This window comes from Sebastes umbrosus, chromosome 15, assembly GCF_015220745.1.
Source record: "Sebastes umbrosus isolate fSebUmb1 chromosome 15, fSebUmb1.pri, whole genome shotgun sequence".
Taxonomy (NCBI): Eukaryota; Metazoa; Chordata; class Actinopteri; order Perciformes; family Sebastidae; genus Sebastes; species Sebastes umbrosus.
This window is the reverse complement of record NC_051283.1, coordinates 22,589,232-22,611,098: the sequence shown is the minus strand read 5'-3', so window position 1 is coordinate 22,611,098 and position 21,867 is coordinate 22,589,232. Positions and strand designations below refer to the sequence as shown.

The following is a 21,867-nucleotide window of genomic DNA, read 5'->3' as shown; positions in this document are numbered from 1 at the left end:
CTCTAACAAGCATCTTCTCATCTTAACCCATATTGTAAATGGGTAAAAAGGTTGAAGATCCATTTCTCACTATATGTAATGAACTAATCTTTCAGACCAGCATTCACAAACACACTAACTTATTTTCAAAGTCCATCTGTGTTTGAATTTAACACATCCATCCAAGAACAATATTTCCAATAGTTCTCAAATAACTCTTGTTAATGAAGAACAAATATAATCCAGTAGACTTTACAGAAACGGCTTCAAGTCTAATTTCTCATTTGAAGCCACATCCAGGAAACTGTTACCGTGAGGTTGCCAAGCAACCAGCGGAGAATCTGGGAAGTCACTGCACCCGGCCAAGAAATTGTCTGGCACATAATCCACCATAAATCCACAACTTGTCATATTTGCACTTCAGATTAAACAAACAAGACACATTAATGAAAGAGCTTTAAAAGGCGCTGGAAGGCAGATTTTGTTGTCCTCTGAACAGAGCCAGGCTAGCTGTTTCCCCTCGTTTCCAGTCTTTATGCTAAGCTAAGCTAACTGTCTCGGGGCTGTAGCTTCACAGTCAGTAGAGCTGGCGGCTCGAGGCCGGCATTGCACACCCAAATCTCTGACCGAACTGTCATGGTGGAGATGCATTGTGGGTAACGGAAGGTTTTAACATTAAGAGGAGACTGTGGAATAAAAAGGGCGATATATCTGGTTCTGCCTCATTGACAATGTTACAGAAGTATGATGCTAAATCGATAAGGTGCCCTTTTAAGATTTCACACCATAAAAGTTTATTGTATAACGGTCGACTTCTGCCCACCTGCTCCGAGGCTCGCTGGGGCAGGATATAGCTGTCTATTAGAAGAGAACTTCATCTACTCCACTCCCATTCAAGACAAAAAAAAGGCCACTCTGACAAATCAGACGTCACAGGCGAGTGGATGTATGTGCTCGTTTTTGTCGATAACACCCTATTAAGTGGAGGGGACGTGTCAGCGTAGGAGAGGGCCTAATCCAATCAGCAGAGTAATTAAAAACACACAGCACAGCAGCCCTGATGGCTGATGGCTGCATTGTCAGGGACGGCCTTCAGCATTTAGCACAGGGAGAGGATAAGCTGTGGTCACGCCAGAGCGAAGGCCATCACCGCTGCTGTGCAATTAATGTAAAATCACAATCAAAAATGAAAATGCAACATCTTATTGTCCACATGATTCACAATCCTCCTTCTCTTCCTCCACCTGTCATCATCATTGATATGGCTTTAATCCACACATTGCTCAGTGTTTTTTTTTCATCTGCCTGTATTGTTTCCTAATTACTCTCTTCACAGCACTGGCTCTCATCATCTTCTCGTTTCATTTAGCCCGGTTTCTTCCTCATTAATTAACACCATCACCTCACTCCTCCTGCCAGCGTTTTGCTGAGCTCCAGCCAGCATGCAGTTGGAAAAACAAACCACCAGATGTCACCCACGCCTCGGTGCCTCCAATCTGTATTTTTTTTATGATGCCTAATGAATTTTGTTTTTGGCACTGTGTCTCACTGGCGCATAACAGCACAAGGAGCTTTTTTTTTCTTTTTCTTTCTCTCTTTCACGAGATGAACTCAAAGTCAATTTTTGCACACGTTTAAGCATCAAGGATGCAGCAACAGGATGCTCCTCCTCTGATGATACATTGCTGATGCACGTTGTATGTCCTCGCTCCACGCCTGATGCAGTTTTCTCTGCTTTAAAGGGTGACTTAGCCATCCTTCTTTTTGCCTCCGAGGGCCACTCTCCATCCTGTGTGTGCAGCCGAGCATGAATCTGTAGCTCGGAGGAGCGCTCTGGATGTGTGACAGGCTGCCTAGGAGAGGGGTAATTCCGAAGGGCAGTAGAAGTAATAGGGTAATCTATTATACAGTCCAACTCTCTCTTCCTCCTCTCTTGCTGCCCCCCCTCCCTCCCTTCCTCACTCTCCCAGTCTTTCGGTTTTCTCGCTGCCTCTGCCCTTGCATCAGCATTTCGTGAGGACAAATGAGAAGTAGAGTTTAACTATGCACATTCCCGATGCCCTCCTGCAGAGCCCAGCACTTTCGCAATTAAACTGGAGTCCATCGCCCACTATGATTCAAAGCTCACCCCCCACTGAGGGGCAGCTCACACACACACACACACACACACACTCGCAGACTCACACAGTTCCAGTCTAGCGGTGCGTGACCGTAACCACTCTGGTGTGTTATCATATGTGTAACCAGCTGCCATATATATATATTTGAAACATGTCGTGCTACACATGTTAACAAGCCAGTGGGAGATACAGGAAAGGGAATGAAATACAGGGGATGTGTATGAAATGAGTGAGGGTTTTAAACAGTGATTCATCTTTTACAATTCATAGAATAAAAGGAGGGATACATTAAATGCAGAGGTGATTTTTTCCCCCCCAATATTTTTTCTATAAGGTGCCTGTTTTTGAGCTCAGTTTGCACTGAGAGGCAAAAGCATATGTAAAACATTTCATTTGCATTCCCTTCTTTTTTCCATGAGCTACTTTTCTACTTTTTTTCCTGCATGGATTCCCTTTTTTTATCCCACTTTTTCCAATCAATTCCCCATTAGTGTTTAAAATAGTGTGCATCATCTGTTTCTATTGTCACGAAAAAGGTCAACTCATGGCGGCAGACCAATTAAAACCCTCCCTCCTCCACCTCCTGCTCCATCTTCAACCCCTCTCACCCCCATCACTGACATTTTTCCTCTCTTGTGCTCTCCATTTTAGTCCCACCTCCCAGAGAGACGAGGAGACACACAGAGAGAGAGAGAGAGAGAGAGAGAGAGAGAGAGCCCACAGCAACCATCATCTCCTCATCCTCCTCCTCCTCCTCCTCCTCCCAGCTCCCCATCTCTTCCAGCACACCCTCACACTCCTTCCCTCTGATGCCGACTGGATGCAGACCGAGGGATTTCCAGCAGCTTCCTGAGTCTGTCCTCCCTCTCCTCCCTCACCTCCCTCCCTCCTCCTCCTTCAACATCCGGAGCTTCTCCTCTTCTGCCTCCTCTTTTCTCCTGCTCCTCACCACCAGGATGTGGCACTCGGTGGCTCTGCTCCTCTCTGCTTTGATCCACGGTGAGCCTGAATGCCTCTCTCTCTCTCTCTGTCTTTCATTCTTCTTTTTTACGGGGATCAGAAATGCAGCAGTAGCACTTTAATCTCAAAGTGTGATTTTATGGGGAATTCAGGAATTGGAGTCGTTTTTGTTGATCTGTGAAGTAAAAAAAAAAAAGACTCCAGGAGAGGAAAAGTGAGAATCTGGCTCACCTGTTTGCATCTCTGGGATTTTTCCTTAACTCATGTTCTCATTTTTCTGGATATACATGCTGAGTTGACCTATGGATGCTTCAGGAGATGTTTAAAACAGGCAGATTGATTCTGTGCAGCGAGGCGGATGACAGAAACAGTGTGTAGGAGAATCTGAGCAGTCATGACATTTCATCGCTTTTCTTCCCCTCATTCCACAAGCTTCTTTCTGTCCAAATCTGTGTGCATGTACTGGGGGACGGGGGGGATCTGGTCACAGATCAATTGGACTGCACGTATAGATCGGTTCTTCCATCTCGCCTCCCCTGTTGTGTGTTGTGGACGCGTTACTGCAGCCGAGCCGACGGGGCTCTGAGCAGCAGAAGTGAATATAAAGGCTGACAGCTGATGACAGGGCTGAGAGAGGAGACGGGTGAACTTTCCCTACAGGCAGAAAGCAGCGGCACTGAAATGCTTTTTCTGTTTGTTTGTGTTTTTCAAGAGGTCGGTTTAGATCAGAAAAAGTCCAGCAAAGAAAAGACAAGAGGACACATAAAGCAAAAGTTTCACCACACTGAATTTTTAAAGACAGATTTAAGGACACATGCAGGGATGTTCCATAACTTTGCTTGGAATGAAACCATCTTTCAATGCATGACCATTTCTGCACTGCAACTGTTGAACCCTTGAACCCTGACTTTCTCCATAAATAAGCTTCAAAGTCAGAAACAAAAGAGATCTTCCACGCTGCTCCACAATGTCTCACATACAGTATGTTGTTCTGCATCTGCTTTTCTAGCACTTCATTGAGGTTATATAACACCAGACTGAGTGAAATCTTCGAATACGAGACCCCATTTTTTTTAAATCGCTCCACTATTGCACCGCCTGGAGAAATCCTACATGTTTTGAGCATCATTTTATAATGATTCTTTGTACTTCAGCATGGTGTAAATGGTAGATTTAGAAACCTAACAACAACTAGGATGTTAAATAAAATGTAAGCATTTGGATAATAAAGCTTTGCTGTGTTATGATGGACCCACAGATGGCAAACATAGAAGAAACTATAGCAACACAACATCCTTTACATTTTTAATTGGTCTGCACCATTTGCGGTTCAAAGCACAGTCTGCTGAAAATCCCTCCGTTCAATTAGTCCACAAATATCTCTATTTAACATTTTGTGTGTATTGCGTCCTGAGCATTTCAAACTAACCTAATTAAACGTTCATTAGTGCCAATTATGCCCTGATAAGGCTCCCCACCATTTCTAATTAGATTAATTTTTGTTTACTGACTGTTCTGCACGCTCTCTCTGAATCTTTCTCCCGTTTGTAGATTTCCCTCTGTATTTTGTTTTTAAATCAATGTTAAAAATTTAAACCTCTCTTCATTTGCAAAACCATAGAAGTCAAGATAAGTGTGACTAATGGTTTCTGCAAATTTCATCATTAAATCCAGTTTTTCCTCTATTTCCTCAATCACTTTCCTTTTTAGTCTTGTTCTTCAGCTATTTATAGATATGGAAGTTCAGCTGCTGAGGGCTAAATCTTCGGATTTGATCAGCAACATGTTTTTTTTTTTCGATGCCTGACTGAACGCCCACCCAAAAGTCTCATGTGATTCCCTAGTGATGTTTCTGTTGGAGGTTTTCCTTGTGATTTTTATTCACTTCACTTAAATGGACTTGCATTTATACAGCATTTTTCTAGTCTTCTGATCACTCGAAGTGGTTTACACTACATGTCAGCATTCAACCATTCACACACACATTCATACACTGATGGCAGAGGCTCCCATGCAAGGTGCCACCGTTGCCCATCAGGATCTAATCTAAATACTCATTCACACACCAATGGCTATGCCTTCGCTATGCAATTTGAGGTCAAGTGTCTTATTCAAGGACATGTGCAGCCAGGGACCTTCCGATTGGTGGACGACCTGCATGCTCTACCTTCTGAGCCACAGCCGCCTCGTGCCTCCCACCTGTCATTAAGGGCTTTATAGGTGACCTAAACTTTAACATGCAGAGGTTTTATTATGGAAATTATCTCATATTTTTCGGCCTCTCCAGTGTCGTTGCAGGGTCCTCACCAGAGGAACCTGTTAAAGAACCTCCTGAAGGACTACAACCGGATGGAGCGGCCCGTGGGCAACGACTCCCACCCGCTCACCGTTGTCTTCTCCCTCAGTATGATACAGATCATGGACGTGGTAGGTGTCTGCAGGCGGAGTTGGTTTCAACAACCAGTTGGCTGTCTAATTTTAAAAATATGTTTTTAATCTGCGTGATGAAGCTTGTTTTAACATTAGGCATTTGCAGCCTCTAGTGTTGTTTAGTTAATCCATATGGAAATTAGCCTGAAGGAAGAGAATTAAAATCATCATTTGGTGCCAATTTGGCAGTCTATGCAAGAAACTGGGATATTAAAAATAACAAGTGATAACAGGAGGCTTGTTTCAGTATTTGTGGATTTGGAGATAGAACGGTAACTTTCCTTTAAAAGGATCAGTGTGTAGGATTTAGTGGCATCTAGCAGTGTGGTTGCAGATTGCAACCAACTGAATACCCCGACGTTCATCCCTCGCTTTTCAAGCATGTCGGAGAACTACGGTGGCCTTCAGGTAACGTAAAACGCGTAAGTTTCAGTTGATTATACACTAAAGAAAACATAATTATGAATATTATATTTCATTTCTGCAAATAGAACCCCGAAATCCTGCACACTGGACCTTTAATTTTTAATAAGGATGCAAAATAATATCCCACTCTTCGCCTCGTGATTTAAAGAGCAAATGATTTCTAAGAAAAGAAATGTGCTAAAAGTGTTTTAAATGTTTTGCAGGATGAGAAGAACCAGGTGCTCACCTCTAACATGTGGCTACGGATGGTAAGGACCCCTGAGAGACGTGATAATAAATCTGTTGCTATTGTGGGTTGAGGTGATTTTTATCTGAACTAGTCTTCATGGTCTTTAACATGTACATTATAGGGAATATATATAGGGAAAGTAATATTTAGATTGAACTATATGATTTATAATAATTCTATTACATCTAAACTGACAGGATTGGAGATAAAGTAGCTTGCCTGTACTGGGATGCAGACTGTATCTGTGTGTGTGTGTTTAAGAGCTGGTTCGACCACTATCTCCAGTGGAACCAGAGCGAACATCCCGGAGTGAAAAACCTCCGCTTCACCACAGACCAGGTGTGGACACCAGACATCCTCCTCTACAACAGGTAAAACACGCATAAACACCTCAACACGCGCCTCATACGTACACATTATATTCCAACAAGTAGTGTCACTTCCTCCCCTGTCCTTCCTCAGTGCAGATGACGACTTTGACTCCACCTTTAAGACCAATGTTCTGGTGAACTCCAGCGGCTACGCCGAGTATCTGCCTCCAGGTGAGTCTCATCCCTTTCTTCCTTTCTTCCTCATCTCACTGCGATGCAGCCGCAGCATCTCATCACGTCTCCCCCTGTTTATACATTTGACATTAATATTTGATCAGTATAAAACAGCATGCCGTGTTACTCGCTGGACACAGATTCCCAGCGCTGGGAGTAACACCTATAAATAGGAAGAGGCGCTCGCTTCCTCCGTTTCCAGTCTTAACCCAAATGTAAGACCTGTGCAAGTGTGAAAATAATATAATAGTAGTAACATAACAGCTCCCCTGGGTTTCCACGGGTCTTTACTTTGTATTTTCTCAGTCCTTCCTTTATACACCAGATTACAGCGGGCTGAGATTGAATCCGAGGTGTTAGAGGGGGCTGAGCTGAAGCGGCCTTCAGAAGTAAAAGTTGAGGGTTGTGAGATCAGAAAGCCACCCTATCAATTATATTCAATGGCCATGTTTATTAATAGGCTGCTGCTGAATGTAACTACAGCTCCCTTAATGCTGTGACTTGGATCAGAGCCAATTAGGGAAAGAATAAAAAAGATAGTGCTCTGCTTTGATAGAATAAGGAGGAGAGGTTTTACAAAACACGGTGAGAAAGACAAGCAGGGAGACATTTTTACTCCCTCACACACGCCTGAATGCAATTCCTGAGGTCTTTTTAAGCTCATTATCAGTAAATACAAGGCAACAGGTCTGTGGGTGGCAGGGAAGGAAGCTGGAGCTTGACACACGGTAAATAATTCAAAGGCGGAGGATCTCAGGTGTCTGCTGCACAGCATCATTTGCAGAAAAACCTCTCATAGCTGTGGAGGTAAACGTGGGTTTAATGGTATAACAGGAGATAAGGCGTAACAGGTTTCGGCTCATATCTTGATTGGGTGACATTTGCAAACGGTGGAAATGTTGTCTCCGGGTCTTGTAATGCCTTCTTGGGATTGCGATTTTCAGAATGATGGAGTTTTATTTTGGGAGCCGTGCTGCGAGAGAGCTAAAGAGAGAGAAAGAGAGAGAGAGAGAGAGAGAGAGAGAGAGAGAGAGATTATTCAAAGCTGCAGAAAAATCCTAGGTGTCTTTTTTTTGTGAGCGTTGCTTCAAGGTTACTGGATATCTGAGATGAGAGGCAGGGTTTACAAATTACACTATGCATAAAGGATCAGTGGACTGCAAAGGCAGACGGAACTACTTTAACCAGATCAGTGTAATTCAGGGTTTAGTGCCTCAGAAGTTCATAACGGGAGTAATTAAAGACATCATTCCCATGAAGCTAAGGCACGAACTTGGTGTCAGTAGCTGGATTTGAGAGAGTAGGGAGTACATTAAGAGGAAATTTATAGCTACTTAATTTGGTGTCATTTTTGTGATCAACATCTGCTTTGAAATCAGCCTTTAACCTGCTAACCTCCACTCTGAAGGCTGATTTGCATATCTGGCAGCCTCATAATGATAGAGGGCTGTAAGGCTTCTTTGGCATTTTGGTTCTGCGTGTGTCTGAACCTCTCAACAAGGCTTGATTCCTTTATTTCAGTAATTCATTTAAAGGGGCCCTATTATCTTTGTCATTTAAAAAGCATCAATATACCTAATAATAGCCCAACAATAAAGCTTATTCATATAGCACTAAAATCAAGATAAATTAAGTAATTTTCAAAAGAAAATAGAGGCAATAATAACGCATATCGCGCTGTTGAGCCAATCATTATCACCGCAGGGTAAATTCCTTCACAGCGACAGCCCTGCCTATTATGTTTTTATGCTTTTTCTCTTTCCTTTAGTGTGGTATATTGTTTTCTTTGCGCATGTAAAAAGTTTGCAAAGTTACAAAGCCCAAAGTCCGTGCCAAAGGGAGCTACTCTCCCCCACAGAAACACTGCTCCTAAAACTACATGAAAAGTCTTGACTGAAGTCCCGCCTTTTCTTCCGTAACGTGGTGATGTCACCAAGTAAAACATTTGCATAACGGCTAGTTATAACAAAGGTAGTTAGAGTGGAGCTGGAGCGGAGTCTGAAGAGTTTGGTTCAGACAGAGGGTGAAAAGAGGTGCTGCAGCAAAGCTGGTATGAGAAAAGTAAAGCGTTTTTTGAACATTAAAGCATGTAAACATGTTCTAGGAGATACCTAAAATACAAGTATGCACCTGCAAAAAAGCATAATAGGTCCTCTTTAAGGGCTGAAGTTTGCCAGCAACCACTGCGAGGATCATTGTGATTCTTCATTTGGGGGTGGACACCTACGCATATGCATGTGAGCGCAATTATTATGCATAATAAAAGTGGAGATCTGATTAGGGCACGGCTGCACAATCTCATTTTTCAGTGTCACTGTTGATGTTTCCCTCTATGGCCGAGTCTTCGCTAACAGCTATGTGTGCATGCAGAGCACAGAAACAGCATTTGTTGTTAACAGAGCAGAATATCTGAAACCTGCGGGTGACAACGCCGCTGCCAAGTTTGTCTTTATAGACATTTCTTTGATGGCGGGTTGTTAGTCTTTGCTTTCACTTCTCCAGCCTCCAAACTTGCACAATGTTAATAAAAGTCCTATTGCGGTGCGCACTCTTGGTTGTGATGAATTTTCCAAACTATTTCTATGCATTTCTCTATAAAAATGCAAGGTGGTGGAGTTCCGAACTCAATCCTTGGAGCTGAAATGAATGATTCTTTCTGACAAGCGACTTGATATTCAGAACAGGTTTTTTGCACAACTCAAGTGGTCCTCCGGGTAATCTTTCCTTTGTCACCTCTGCACTGAAACTGCAGGGGTCAATGCTGTCATTTAGTCAATTGATTGCAGAGCTTTAACCCTTTGCCTCCTGTTCTTTTGTCTTCTTTGGTCTGTTTCTCAGGAATCTTTATGAGCACATGCAACGTGGATGTTCGCTGGTTCCCTTTTGACATCCAGAAGTGCGAGCTGAAGTTCGGCTCTTGGACGTATGACGGCTGGCTGCTGGACCTCCAGATGAACGACGCTGACATCTCAGGTTACATGCCCAATGGAGAATGGGACTTAGTTGGTGAGTACTGGTGAGGTGAAACCTTTGTGTTGTATCCTCCTGATATAAAACATCCCGTCGCAGAGCAATATAGTCAAATTCTCTCTGTTCTCGTTCTTCCAGGAGTCCCCGGCACCAGAAGCGAGGCCTTCTATGATTGTTGCAAGGAGCCGTACCCGGATGTGACGTTCGTTGTGACAATACGGCGGCGGACGCTCTACTACGCCCTGAACCTGCTCATTCCCTGTGTGCTGCTGTCTTCGATGACCCTGCTCATCTTTGTGCTGCCGGCTGACTCTGGGGAGAAGATCTCACTGGGTGAGTGGATCAAAAAGGGCAATTATGGAGGAAATAGATGGACAAAAGGCAGTTGCAGTGAGGCAAAAAAAAACTAGGGCTGTCAAAGTTAACACGATAATAACACGTTAATGGAAATTTGTTTAAATGTCACTAATTTCATTAACACATTATGAACTTGCGATTTTTAGGTTGTAGTGCGCTCAGTATTAAAGCTGTATACTGGTTTCATATGAAACTAGAAAAACCTAAGGAATCTATTGGTACCAACCATGTCATACTAGCTTTTCGCAAAAGAGGTTAAATAACGCTCCAAATTTACGCAAAATTTTAGTGAGGAACAACTGGCATGGCCATTTTCAAAGGGATCCCTTGACCTCTGACCTCAAGATATGTGAATGAAAATGGGTTCTTTGGGTACCCACGAGTCTCCCCTTTACAGACATGCCCACTTTATGATAATCACATGCAGTTTGAGGCAAGTCATAGTCAAGTCAGCACACTGACACACTGACAGCTGTTGTTGCCTGTTGGGCTGCAGTTTGCCATGTTATGATTTGAGCATATTTTCTTATGCTAAATGCAGTAGCTGTGAGGGTTTCTGGATAATATTTGTCATTGTTTTGTGTTGTTAATTAATTTCCTAAAATAAATATATACATAGATTTACATAAAGCAGCATATTTGCCCACTCCCATGTTGATAAGAGTATTAAATACTTGACAAATCTCCCTTTAAGGTACATTTTGAACAGATAAAAAATGTGTGATTAATTTGTGATTAATCGCCTTTAACTATGGACAATCATGCGATTAATCACAATTAAATATTTTAATCAATTGACAAAAAAAGTGATTGGGAAAGGTGGGCTTGTTAGTTTTACAAGTCTGTTTTTTAACTTGGAGAACCTGCACACAGTGCGAGGTGCAGACCAGTGTGAGCTTCAAAATCAAAACCCATTGCACAGTGTTTCGTCACCATGGTGGTGTCTGAGGTTGTTCCCGGTTTCCTCATATAAAGTCCATTATTTACTCACACAACACATATTTCTTTGTCCACTAAGAGTAAATATGGTATTCTCTAAAAAATATTTTACACAAAAGATGAAGATAATGTTGCTTTGTATGCTTCATATCGATGGTGATTTACTGTATAAGTCACATGAAACCAAAACCAACCGGGCCAAATGCAAAATCTGCATTGAAAAGGCAACCACACTCCTTTCCCTCAACATCCATGAGGTGTACATGAATCTCCAATGTGAGTGCTCTCATGCTCCAAGTTGCAAACGTACAAGTATATACAGAACTGCCTAAAACTAAGCTTTCACAACATGCAAGCCATCCTAGAATAAAATGCAAAAAAACTGAGGCAGTGGCGATGAAGACTATGGGACGGGATGAAAGAGGCATAGGGAGAGAGGGTGGAGCTGAGAGAGGAGAGGGATTACAGGATGAAATAGAAAGATGAGAAATGCCAGGAGGAGGAACAGAGACAGACGGGTGTGGGAGAGAAAAAGGGAATGCAGACAGGAGAAGAATTTGAAAAGGATGAGACAGGACGGCACAAAAGAGAGAGGGAGGAATGATGAGGAGGGAAAGGTGGGAGACAACCAAATCTCCCTATAATAGGCTGGAGGAGAGAGAGAGGAAGCGGTGGCGCCATAAAACAGCAGCTGCAAATACAGTTTAATATCCATTTCAACCTGTTTAGAGCTTATGATGGATGATGTTCACCTCATCAGACACAAGACAAAACAGACTATCTGACCTTGCGCTGAAAGGATGGGTCCATTCATCGTTCGACAGAAAAATAATTGGCAATTGTTTTGATAATCGAATATTTGTGTCAGCCATTTCAAAAAATAAGAAAAGCTAAATTCTCTGGTTCCATCTTCTCAAATTTGTATTGTAGATGAGATATCTTAGTGTTTCAGACTGTTAGTTCGACAAAAAAAATTATATTTTAATATGTCAACTTTGCATTTCTCACCATTTTCTGACATTTTATACACAAAACGGTTAATTAATGAATCCAGAAAATAGTCAGCAGATGAATAAAATAAAAATAATCATTAATTCCAGCCTTATTTCTGACATTAGATTATTGCATTGTATTTATACCAGTCCAATCACTCACCAAATACACCAAAATAATAACAGTAATAATAATAAAACTGATAAATGCTTGTTGTTTTCTGTCTGAGTGCGGGGGAACTCAGAGGGAAGCCGTGGCAGCATTGTCACAGCATATCCTTAACCTCAATACTGTATGCATTACGCAGCATTTCTCTACGGAAAATAATGCCAAGCCATACACACACGGCCAATTAACCTATTGATGTAATTAAGGCTAGTGAATTGATTAGGGGGAGAGAGCTTACACACTGCCTTCCAGGAAAATACTCTGTCACTCTGCTTGATGGAGGACACACGGGGACCAAATGGCTGGTCCGTTGGGGTGAGAGGAGCAAGCTTTTAAAAAGAATACGGGTCATTTCTGAGAAAGAAGGCAGCATAAAAGAAGCAATTTTAATTTTCTTAATATCCTTAAAGGGCGTTCATATTTTATCGCGCGGCCAAGGAGTTTAAGTAATGCCTCTGTGTGGGGACAGTTATGCCAACAAAGCACTCCTTAAATTTTGTCTGTTGGAGAAGTGAGACAGATAGTGTGGAGGTGGATAAATGAAGATGTAGATGAGGTTCAGTGCAGGAGCGTGAGGTGTGTGTGTGTTTGCAAAACATAAATAAAAAGAAATGGCAGTGGAAGTGCTTTTTGCTGTAGAGGTACAGAATGTCAAGGAATAATTCACTGTACGAGCATTAGCTGGTCATTTACATAAATCGAACGTGATCTCATCCCGAGTGTGACCATTTATCAAAATTACCAAACACACACGCTAATGTAGTTGCGCTACTCAGGGGAGGAGACTCAACCGGGATATTGATTGCTTGACAAAATGTAGTTCCAGCATGAAGTTCTCATATCTACCTATCTATGTGTCTGTTTGTCTACAGGTATCACCGTCTTGCTGTCTCTAACTGTTTTCATGTTGCTGGTCGCAGAGATCATGCCGGCCACATCTGACTCCGTTCCTCTTATAGGTAAGTGAGAGACCGTGTTTGTGTGTGCATGGTTCACATGGTCCTTTAATGAGCAAGTTCTTTAACTGGAGTTATGACATCCAATTAAAACCCATTGCTACAACAACATTTAAAGGCAGGGTCGGTGATCTTGAGAAACTAGCAAGAGTACACTAGATATTTAAAAATGATCCAACTGAAAAACCCCAGCCCAGTGTTGTCAACTCTTTTCTAATGAAATCCAAAAGTCCCTAAATCTAGCGAGAAAGTCGCCTAGTCGGCAACACTGACAGTCCGTCGCTTCAGGCCTCCCTCCAAAGTCACTCCCCACTATTATCATTACGGACATTAACATATAATGAGCATGAACGGTGAACATGGCTATTGTTAGTACTCACAGCTGAAAAGCCAGCAGCTTGTGGATGACTCTGGTGACACACAATGAGTGCACGGCAAAGAATGTATATTGCCAAGAAGTGAAAGCCAGTTGTTTGTTCCATTGCAACGTCAGCGCCCAGCAGCAGAGCTACGCTTCTGCCGTTTTGGACTGAAAGCGACTACCGGATGCCAGTAAAACATCCGCCTGCAAAGTGCCGTACAAAAGCAAAACAATTTCTATTCTATGTCATAATTTCAATGCCTCTACCAAAATGGCCTGTGTTGAACAATACAATTATTATAAACATGCATACTATTATTACTATTTACTTACTTACTTATTTATTTATTAAACGTTTTTGCCCGGTCGCGGTCGGGGAGCATAAATGTAAGTTAGACAAATCCAGCACACAGATTTGGAGAGCAACCTCAATCTTTTGTATGTCAAGGACCTCCAGAATCAATATGCAATAGACCACAGACCATGGATGTAGAAGAGGTTGTGCCCTGTGTGTTAGTAAATAGCCTACAACTACATTAAATTCTATTTATGTCATGCTACTAGCAGCACTACTAGCTACTGGCCTATATCCGGTTGTTTGGGAACAGAGACGTTAATACATCCACCACGGTACAGACTCACAGCATAGAGCCCATGGGTGTATTATAAGATCATAAAAGTGATGAATTACAGCCAATATATCCATTATTTAAGCTGCATACAGCCAGCAGGAAGCCGGCAGAGCCAGATATGTCATAGCGTGCAAGGCGGTGCAGTCCTGTGGGTCTGATGCACGTTCATTATGCCGAGGAAAATACCTCTGGATTCAGCTATTAGTTCATTTTACAACTTTTAGGACATAACGATTTAAATGAAGGCTATTCAAGTGTTAAAAAAACCCTAAAAAAAAGAAAAAAAAAGAAGAATTTCAACTAATATAACAAAAACAATGTTTGTAAACTAAAATCTTTACCAACGCTACCTTTAATGACTGATGTTTTACTCGTTAGAGATACTGCAATATCCATCTGACAGTTACAATCAATATCTGGTGACTCTCGAGTGTAGTAATTCTCAGTAGTAATTCCTAGTAGTGTACAATAGGAACCAGCTTCTGGTTGAGCTCTGGTGGTTGAGCTCTGGTGGTTGTGTGTTACCATGATAAAATATTAATTAGCACAAAACAAAAACCTGAAGGAGTTAATGGGAAAGTTTTGTATTAATTAATAAATCAAAATACTGGATAGATCGAGACTCTAACTAACCTTAGGATTCATCTTCTGGGGATCACGACTGTACAAAATTTCATGGCGATCAAATCCAATAGTTGAGATATTTCAGTCTGAACTTACCAACATAACCTGCTAGCATGTCTAAAAAAAAATCTGTCACAGAGGTCTTTACAATCTGTCCACAATATCACACCATCTGTCCTAAGACTCATCTTTGGATGGGTAAAAACTACACAAAACAAATATGAAAAACATAATTACAACATATTACGACAGAGTGGTAGAGCTACAAAATGCCAAAAAAAACAAAACAACAGAATATAATTTTATCCATCTGCTCGCCTTAAAATTTAATTGGCTAAATTGATTGCAGACTGCTGTATATTATATTCAGTAAGCTAAGATGAGACAGATGTGAGGCTATCTTTGCCTAAAGACAATAAATCCTGGTCATTAAAAATTTTACAAAAGAAATGTAGATACATAATCACCATAGTGCTGCTTTCAGCATAAATCTCCTAATTAAAAATAACTACCCTGATGTAGTCTTAATCTGTTCCTTGATTTTACAAACACAATGTGGTTACTAGCAGGCGAGTAGCGTTGGTACCAGGTTGCGTTCATTTCAGTGAAAGTATATTTTCCTGATAACTTGCTATGATCACTGTGTCTGTCAATGTGCCAGTAGGAAATTACAGTGTGTGTAAAATGAAAGATAACACTGTTCCATACTCTACTCCACCCAGGTCAGTACTTTGCCAGTATAATGATCATCGTTGGGATGTCAGTCATCGCCACAGTGGTGGTTCTGCAGTATCATCATCACGATCCAAATGGAGGAAACATGCCAAAATGGGTGAGTCCGAGCTCAAACTCTTCATCATAACCTCGAGTGCGTTATCAGTATCATGCTTTCCAGCTAACTCCTGTTAATGGTTGGTTGCTATTTCAGATATGATCCATTCCTACTATTAATCTCAATTTCACATCATCATTCGTATCATGCTCTGCCATTTTCCAGTAGCATTTCATCCATACGTCAGCGCTACCTGTGCTCCCTCTGCCAGTTTTCCTTTTCATTCTCCGACTTCCTCGGCTGTGACTCATCCGGCAGTGTCAGTCTGCCCGAGCGTGTTCATCAAATGCCTCGCCGCAGACTTCAACGGGGAGTGCGTTTCAAAGCTCCCCGGATATGTAGGCGGATTTGACTCACTCCTTCTTCTTATTTTTTCTTGCCTTCTGTTTAACGCTAAAAAATGCATGAAGCCTATTTTGAAAAGTTTGCTCAAATGTGAATATATCAAAAATGTGAAATGAGGGGGAAAAAGGGTCCTGAAATAATGAAATGACGAATAAAAACGATAAGCAGTTGGTTGAAAGATCGGCTTGTCTTGTCAAATTGGAACATTTTCTGTTATATTTATCAACGAATGAAATATAGGACGGCATTTTGAAAATTGACAGGTTTATCGATATATGTAATAAAAGCTTGAATGCATGAGGCTGCAGAAGCCGCATATATCGACACGTTGAAGGACGTTCTGTTGATGAATGGCCCGTTCAGACAGTCCGACGGCCAATTAACAAGCTAATTGATGTGGTTCAGATGAGAGCATTGAACCAGCACAGTTCATAATTGCAGCCTGGACAAAAACAACATCAACAGCAGCAGCAACAGGGACTGTTACCTAGCCAGTAAACACACCCGGTGGAGACTAATTGAGCAGTCATCTGGACATTAGCTTCTCATTAGATGCCAAACACCAATCTGTATGCTGTTGGGCCAACATGCCCTTTCAGGGGATGCGTAGTCTCTTTCCAACGGGTTTGTTTTCATGTTGTGGAAGAGGAAAAGAGAGGAATACAAGAGTAGAATAGGAAAAGCTTTCAATTTGTACCAACTTGCGTGCAGCTTATCTTCCCTTTATAATAATGCTGCAGTTTACCGAGACATTATTAAGGCTCATTACACTGTAATCCGACAGTCAATCTCAATAATTCCACAGTTTAAACGTAATGCCGTCTTTGGAAGTATCCTCTCTCTGCTGAAATATAGTTAAAGCTAAAAACCTTCTATGCCTCAGGCACTTTCACTGGGCGTCCCTGGCGAGGATCTCGTACTACTTATACAAGAGCAGCTGCATTTTGAAACAAGATGCAAGGTTGGAAACAGCACCAACATCAATCCGCGACAAATGAGGCTATTTGCCCAGCTTAACCGGTGTTATGTGAAGGTGAAGATGTGTAGGTGGTTTTCAATGCTTAGTGTTTTTATGCTCTTTTGCTCAGCTACGTCCTGTCCTTCACTCTCATCTTTACATATCTCAGTTTTCTCTCTTTTTTCTCTCTACAGGTGCAGCTCGTCTTGCTGCAGTGGGTAGCGTGGTTCTTGCGTATGAAGCGGCCAGGAGAGAATGACGACCCGGAGCGGCCCCCGTGTGCCCCCCACTTGCGCCGATGCTCCTCGGGGTCCCAGAGCGGGAGCCTCCCAAATACTACGGACCCCACCTTCCATCCGCTGCACCCACAGAACCTGGCTCCTCTCCAAACGGGGCCCCTCCATGCGGGGCATCCTCACCTCCACGTCCAGTCCAGCGCCAACAACAACGGGAACCTTCTTTACATGGGCTACCAGAGCATGGAGGACCCTTCAATCCTCTCAGAGCCTCTCCAGAGGAATAACATCTCCATGGGGCCTTCGCGGGTAGCAGGAAGCCCGCCACCTCACCTCCCATCTCAGTTCTGCAGCTCCCCGCCACCTCCTACCCCCAGTATGGATACTGTAGGCTGCCCCAGCACTGTCTCTAGTGGTGGGGGCTTTGGAGGTGGACCCGGGGGGCTTGGAGGGTGCTCGACCGCGGGGATAGGAGACCCCCAGCTAAATGCCATCTTGGAGGAGGTGCGTTACATGGCAGACCGTTTCCGGGAGCAGGACGAGAACGAGAGCGTGGCCGACCAGTGGAAGTTTGCGGGGGCTGTGATCGACCGCCTGTGTCTGGTGGCGTTCAGCGTTTTCAACATCATATGCACCATCTCAATCCTCATGTCTGCTCCCAACTTTGTGGAAGCCATGTCAAAGGACTTCATTTGAAAGCGAAGAGGAAAAAAAGAGGACGAGAAGCGGGAAGGAAGGGATGAGGGGAATTAAATATAGGATGAAGGATGGAGTGGGCCCGGATCCAAGGAAACGCAATTTCCAGCGGACTGTAGGCTCTGTGATTTGTGATTGCAAGGAACTTGGAAATAGAAAAAAAACAAATGGTTTTCTTTGCAATACATTCTGTTTTCTAACTGAAATATAAGAAGAAAATAGATGAGGATGGGGGCACAGAGTGACGTTAAAGTGAGATTAGAGTGAGCAGGGTGCTTTATCAGATTCTTGACAAGGTGAAATGGATTCTTGTGGTTAATTCAAAGACTTTCCCCCAGAAAATTAGGGGAAAGAGTCACACAGAGATAAAGAAAGAGAAGATTATCAGTCCAATGCAAGCTCAAGTAATAAAGCTCTTAAAGCAAGGGAGAGATTGAGAGCGTAAGAGGGGGAAAGAGACAGGCAGATAGAAAGAGACAGATAAATGAGACAGACCTTTGGCTGTTTTCTTGAGGAGGGAAGACAGTCCTTCACTCCCACATGTTGAGAACGGACTGCATCATTTAAGTGAGAGTGAGAGCGCGGGGAGAGGAGAAAAAGACTTTTACGGAACAACAAAAAGCAGTCGTGACGGAACAAGCCTTCACCCCTCGTGACACTGGATAGGCTTGGTAAACAGCTTGATGCTCGGATGTACAAAAGTGGACCGAGGATCAGGAAGCCGAGAGGGACAGAAGAGGATCTCATCTATTATTCAATCACATCCATCTAATGACCGTCAAATTGAAAGACCTTGGATAATCTTTAGGACTAATAAGCTTTTAAAAGACGAAGTCCCCTCTCTACTTCATGCGAACCACTTTAAATTTCCAAGGCCTTATCTCTTTGAGGCGATTGCCAATCTGCAACAATCAGCTGGGAGATCAAAAGCTCCACAGCAGCGGGCGTAGTGTGCAGTGCTTATCACGACCGGGAAACTGAATTAACCGGTCATCAACAACGCAATGGCCAGTAACTGCAGCACAGTGGAGGCTTGAGCCAATAATAACTCATGGAGCACTTTCCTAACTGTATCTGGCAGGTCCTAATAGACCAACGGATCTCATTGGATTTCATATTAAAGGTTTAATAACTGAAATGGGAGGTCAGGTCTTTAAAAGAATACGAGACGCACAAAAAAGGGATAAGATCGTTCAAAATCCCCAAATTTATATGGAGGCAACATCCCATCAAATTTCTGTCAGATCCCTTCAGAGGTTTATAGCTTGGTAAGTGACACATATCTGGAATGAAAGATGAGATTTTCATGGAGCTGTATTTTCATGAAATTGAGTGCAGTTGACAAAGTGTTGATTCAAAAGGTTTGAATTCAAAGTGCGGCCTTCAGCCAGCGAGCTTCTGTTGAAAATGGTAACCAATAAACAAAATATGTCTTTAGTTAGTTTGGGTTTGAGGGAATTTGACGTGTTTGCTAGCAGTTTGAATGTGTGTTGAAAGCAAGGTTAGCCTATAGTTTAGTTTAACTCATGGATGTCTATGGGTTCAAATGCTAAAGTTTTCCAAGTATGGCTGTCTGAACTGACTAAAGTACATGTTGTATTACGCAATTTACAATTAACAGAGAAATTAGACTATATCGAACTTCCAATCTGCTTTTTTTGTACTTACTATGGCTGTGTCCAAAATCATTCCGGTTTCTTAATCTCTACAAACAGATTCTGCGTTCACATGTAGAATATGTAGGCTACGGCACAAGATTTTGGTCCAGAGTAGTATTGACCAATTATGTTTGAGCAGGTTTTGGTTGAATGCTGGTAAACAGTCAGTGTGGAGAGCAACGAGTCGGAACGTATTGACCGAAATGCAATCTCGGAACCCACCGGCTATCGTCTGACGATGATTTAGCTATTTATTGGTTTCAAATTAGCTTGTAAACTGGCCACTTGCGAAATAATTTGTCATCTCTCAACTTCAGTCTCGCGTCTCAAGTTGCTAATGGGATTGTAAACAATGAGCAGCGCACGGAAAAGAAAGTCTTGGCCCGGATATCCGCTGGCTACATCAGAACCCAAAAAATATAGCCCCTTGCCGCAAGACGCTTATCCGTCATCAGACCGATAGCTGATGGGTTCCGAGATTGAGAGTTTCTAATCCCTAACTCACAGTGGAGTGTCTTTGGCATGTAACATTTCGGCAAACAATCCTACCATTACAAAGGGAATAGTGAAAGAGTTCATAAGGGAATGATTTTGGACACAGCCCAAGATTATAGGAGAAGGATGAGTCATTCAAAAATAGCTAGAAGCAACAGAAATCCAGCTGAAAGTGTACATTTAACCACTCTTCTCAGCTCAGGTAATTGGCGAGTCTCTCAATGCTTCGCTGATTCCAAGATAGTGTCACATTCTCTTCAATATTAGTTTTATAGTATATAGTAATAGTTTCAACAACAGGAGTTTTTCTGTATTTGTGAAAACAGTAGTATAAATAGTAGCTTATTGCGTCATGCACATATAGGTGCCCAGCCTACATACTGTAGCCCACACACACACACAACATACTGTAACTGGTGAAAACAAATGTGTTAGCATTAAAGCCTGGATAAAGTGTGCTTTCCTGCATTTGAATGGCTGATACCCGTGAAATGAGCAAAGCAAGCTGAGCTCACTATTCAACCACACATTCAAACTGTAAGCAGAGGCAGAGCCTGACTGTAGTTGGAGAAATTCCTCAAAAATCAAACAACCCTTTAAAGGATAAGGAGTTACTCTGTTTTTCATATCGTCAACAAATCCCGTGAAAAAAAGTAAACCTGCAATAAGTAACGTTACACTGTCTGTAGCACACGGCGTCATGTCTATTATTTGTTCCTAATGAACACATAACCCTTAAAAACAAGTCACAAGCGTATAGACGAATCCGGTGAAATACCTGAAGTAACCAAGTTGCCATTACTGCGGTGGCAGCTCCCTAGAATATGCACACGTTTGAATGCAAGCTGTCCTAAGAAGTGTACAATTTGTTCTATCTAGGGCTACCTAATGACCACATAGTAAACATCATTAATTGGTCGGCATCACAAACAGAACACGTACAAGGTGTCTGCTAACTGTGTTAACTGGTGACTCTCAGCCAAATGCATCGTGGTTGCTCGTAGTGACGGCAGCTGTTGAAAACACAAACAAAACATGTAGCTAGGTGTCTTCGTAAAAGCCTTCAATTTGACTTTAATCCATTTTAAATACATACTCATCTGTGTTTATTATCTACACCGACCATTTACGTAAGTTACTACAAACAACCATGGACGCTTTCGGCTCAAAGTCACCAGTTAACACGGTTAGCAGACAGAGTCACTACAACTTGCCACTGCAGTAATGGCGTCGCCGTTAGATCGCGGAACACACAAAGTGGTCACTGGATTCATCTAGTTTCATTTAAAAAACTCAAGTCATTTCCTAAAACAGCTGGGCACTGTAGTTTTTAGCAAACATTTGTCAAACACGAGTAAATAGTGCATTTGTTGGGCACTATTTTGATATTTGGTGCTCTACCGAGTATTTACATCAACATGACGATGTATGTAGGATCGACTCAGTGCCCATTTTTATTGCAACAGAGGAACATTTCACTCTGTACAGCAATGTGGCTTTTTGATGTGCTTTGAATAGTTTTGAAAAACAATGGAGGACTATGGCACGGAGGAATAAACTATACTCAGAAAACACCTGTTAGTATCATAAATGCATTGTTGGTTTTGTTATTCTCGTGGGATTTGGTGACAATATGAAAAATATACAATATCAGCAGCCTCATCCTTTAAGAAGTCCATTAACGTTTGCTTTATCACAAAGATCCAACAGGACAATATATATGTTTACTACATTCCTCACCTACGCTGTCTCATCGTTGAACTGCTAAATAGAGTGTTGAAACAGTTGTACAAATACTGTATACTCTATACCTCTCTTCATCTTGTCTCCTCTCTCTCTTCCTCTCTAAAGTCAATCTCCTAGCAGGCAAGGAAAGTAAACTTCCTGCCGGGAGGTTTGTAGAAGGGTGTTTTTTTCCTTCCAGCACATATTGACACCTAAACACTCACACCTGTACA

The 21,867-nt window shown here is 42.2% G+C and overlaps 3 protein-coding genes across 5 annotated transcripts in view; 1 reads left to right on the top strand and 2 right to left on the bottom strand.

The window, feature by feature from the left end:
* Positions 1 to 6,269, bottom strand: part of LOC119502992 (small conductance calcium-activated potassium channel protein 1-like) — a 16,575-nt gene extending 10,306 nt beyond the window's left edge. For both annotated transcript variants that reach the window (XM_037794387.1, XM_037794388.1), the window contains exons 1-2: positions 6,259 to 6,269; positions 4,657 to 4,660 (exon numbers count right to left, since the gene is read on the bottom strand). The gene's annotated coding sequence lies outside the window, so the exon portion shown is untranslated. The remainder of the gene's footprint in view (positions 1 to 4,656; positions 4,661 to 6,258) is intronic.
* Positions 103 to 21,867, top strand: chrna11 (cholinergic receptor, nicotinic, alpha 11). Its single transcript, XM_037794389.1, has 11 exons — positions 103 to 3,098; positions 5,347 to 5,486; positions 6,119 to 6,163; positions 6,406 to 6,515; positions 6,607 to 6,686; positions 9,528 to 9,695; positions 9,798 to 9,992; positions 12,989 to 13,075; positions 15,412 to 15,521; positions 17,019 to 20,924; positions 20,955 to 21,867. Exons 1-10 carry the CDS (start codon positions 2,909 to 2,911, stop codon positions 17,754 to 17,756), a joined length of 1,863 nt encoding a protein of 620 aa, XP_037650317.1. The 5' UTR covers positions 103 to 2,908; the 3' UTR covers positions 17,757 to 20,924; positions 20,955 to 21,867.
* snx27a (sorting nexin 27a) overlaps positions 6,548 to 21,867 on the bottom strand; it is a 39,768-nt gene continuing 24,448 nt past the window's right edge. The window contains exon 13 of one of the 2 annotated variants that reach the window (XM_037794391.1): positions 6,548 to 6,760. In XM_037794391.1, coding sequence (XP_037650319.1) covers positions 6,717 to 6,760 — 44 coding nt within the window. In that variant the 3' untranslated portion in view covers positions 6,548 to 6,716. Of the gene's footprint in view, positions 6,761 to 7,547; positions 7,663 to 21,867 lie in introns of those variants that run through there. The other variant, XM_037794392.1, reaches the window with a different exon arrangement.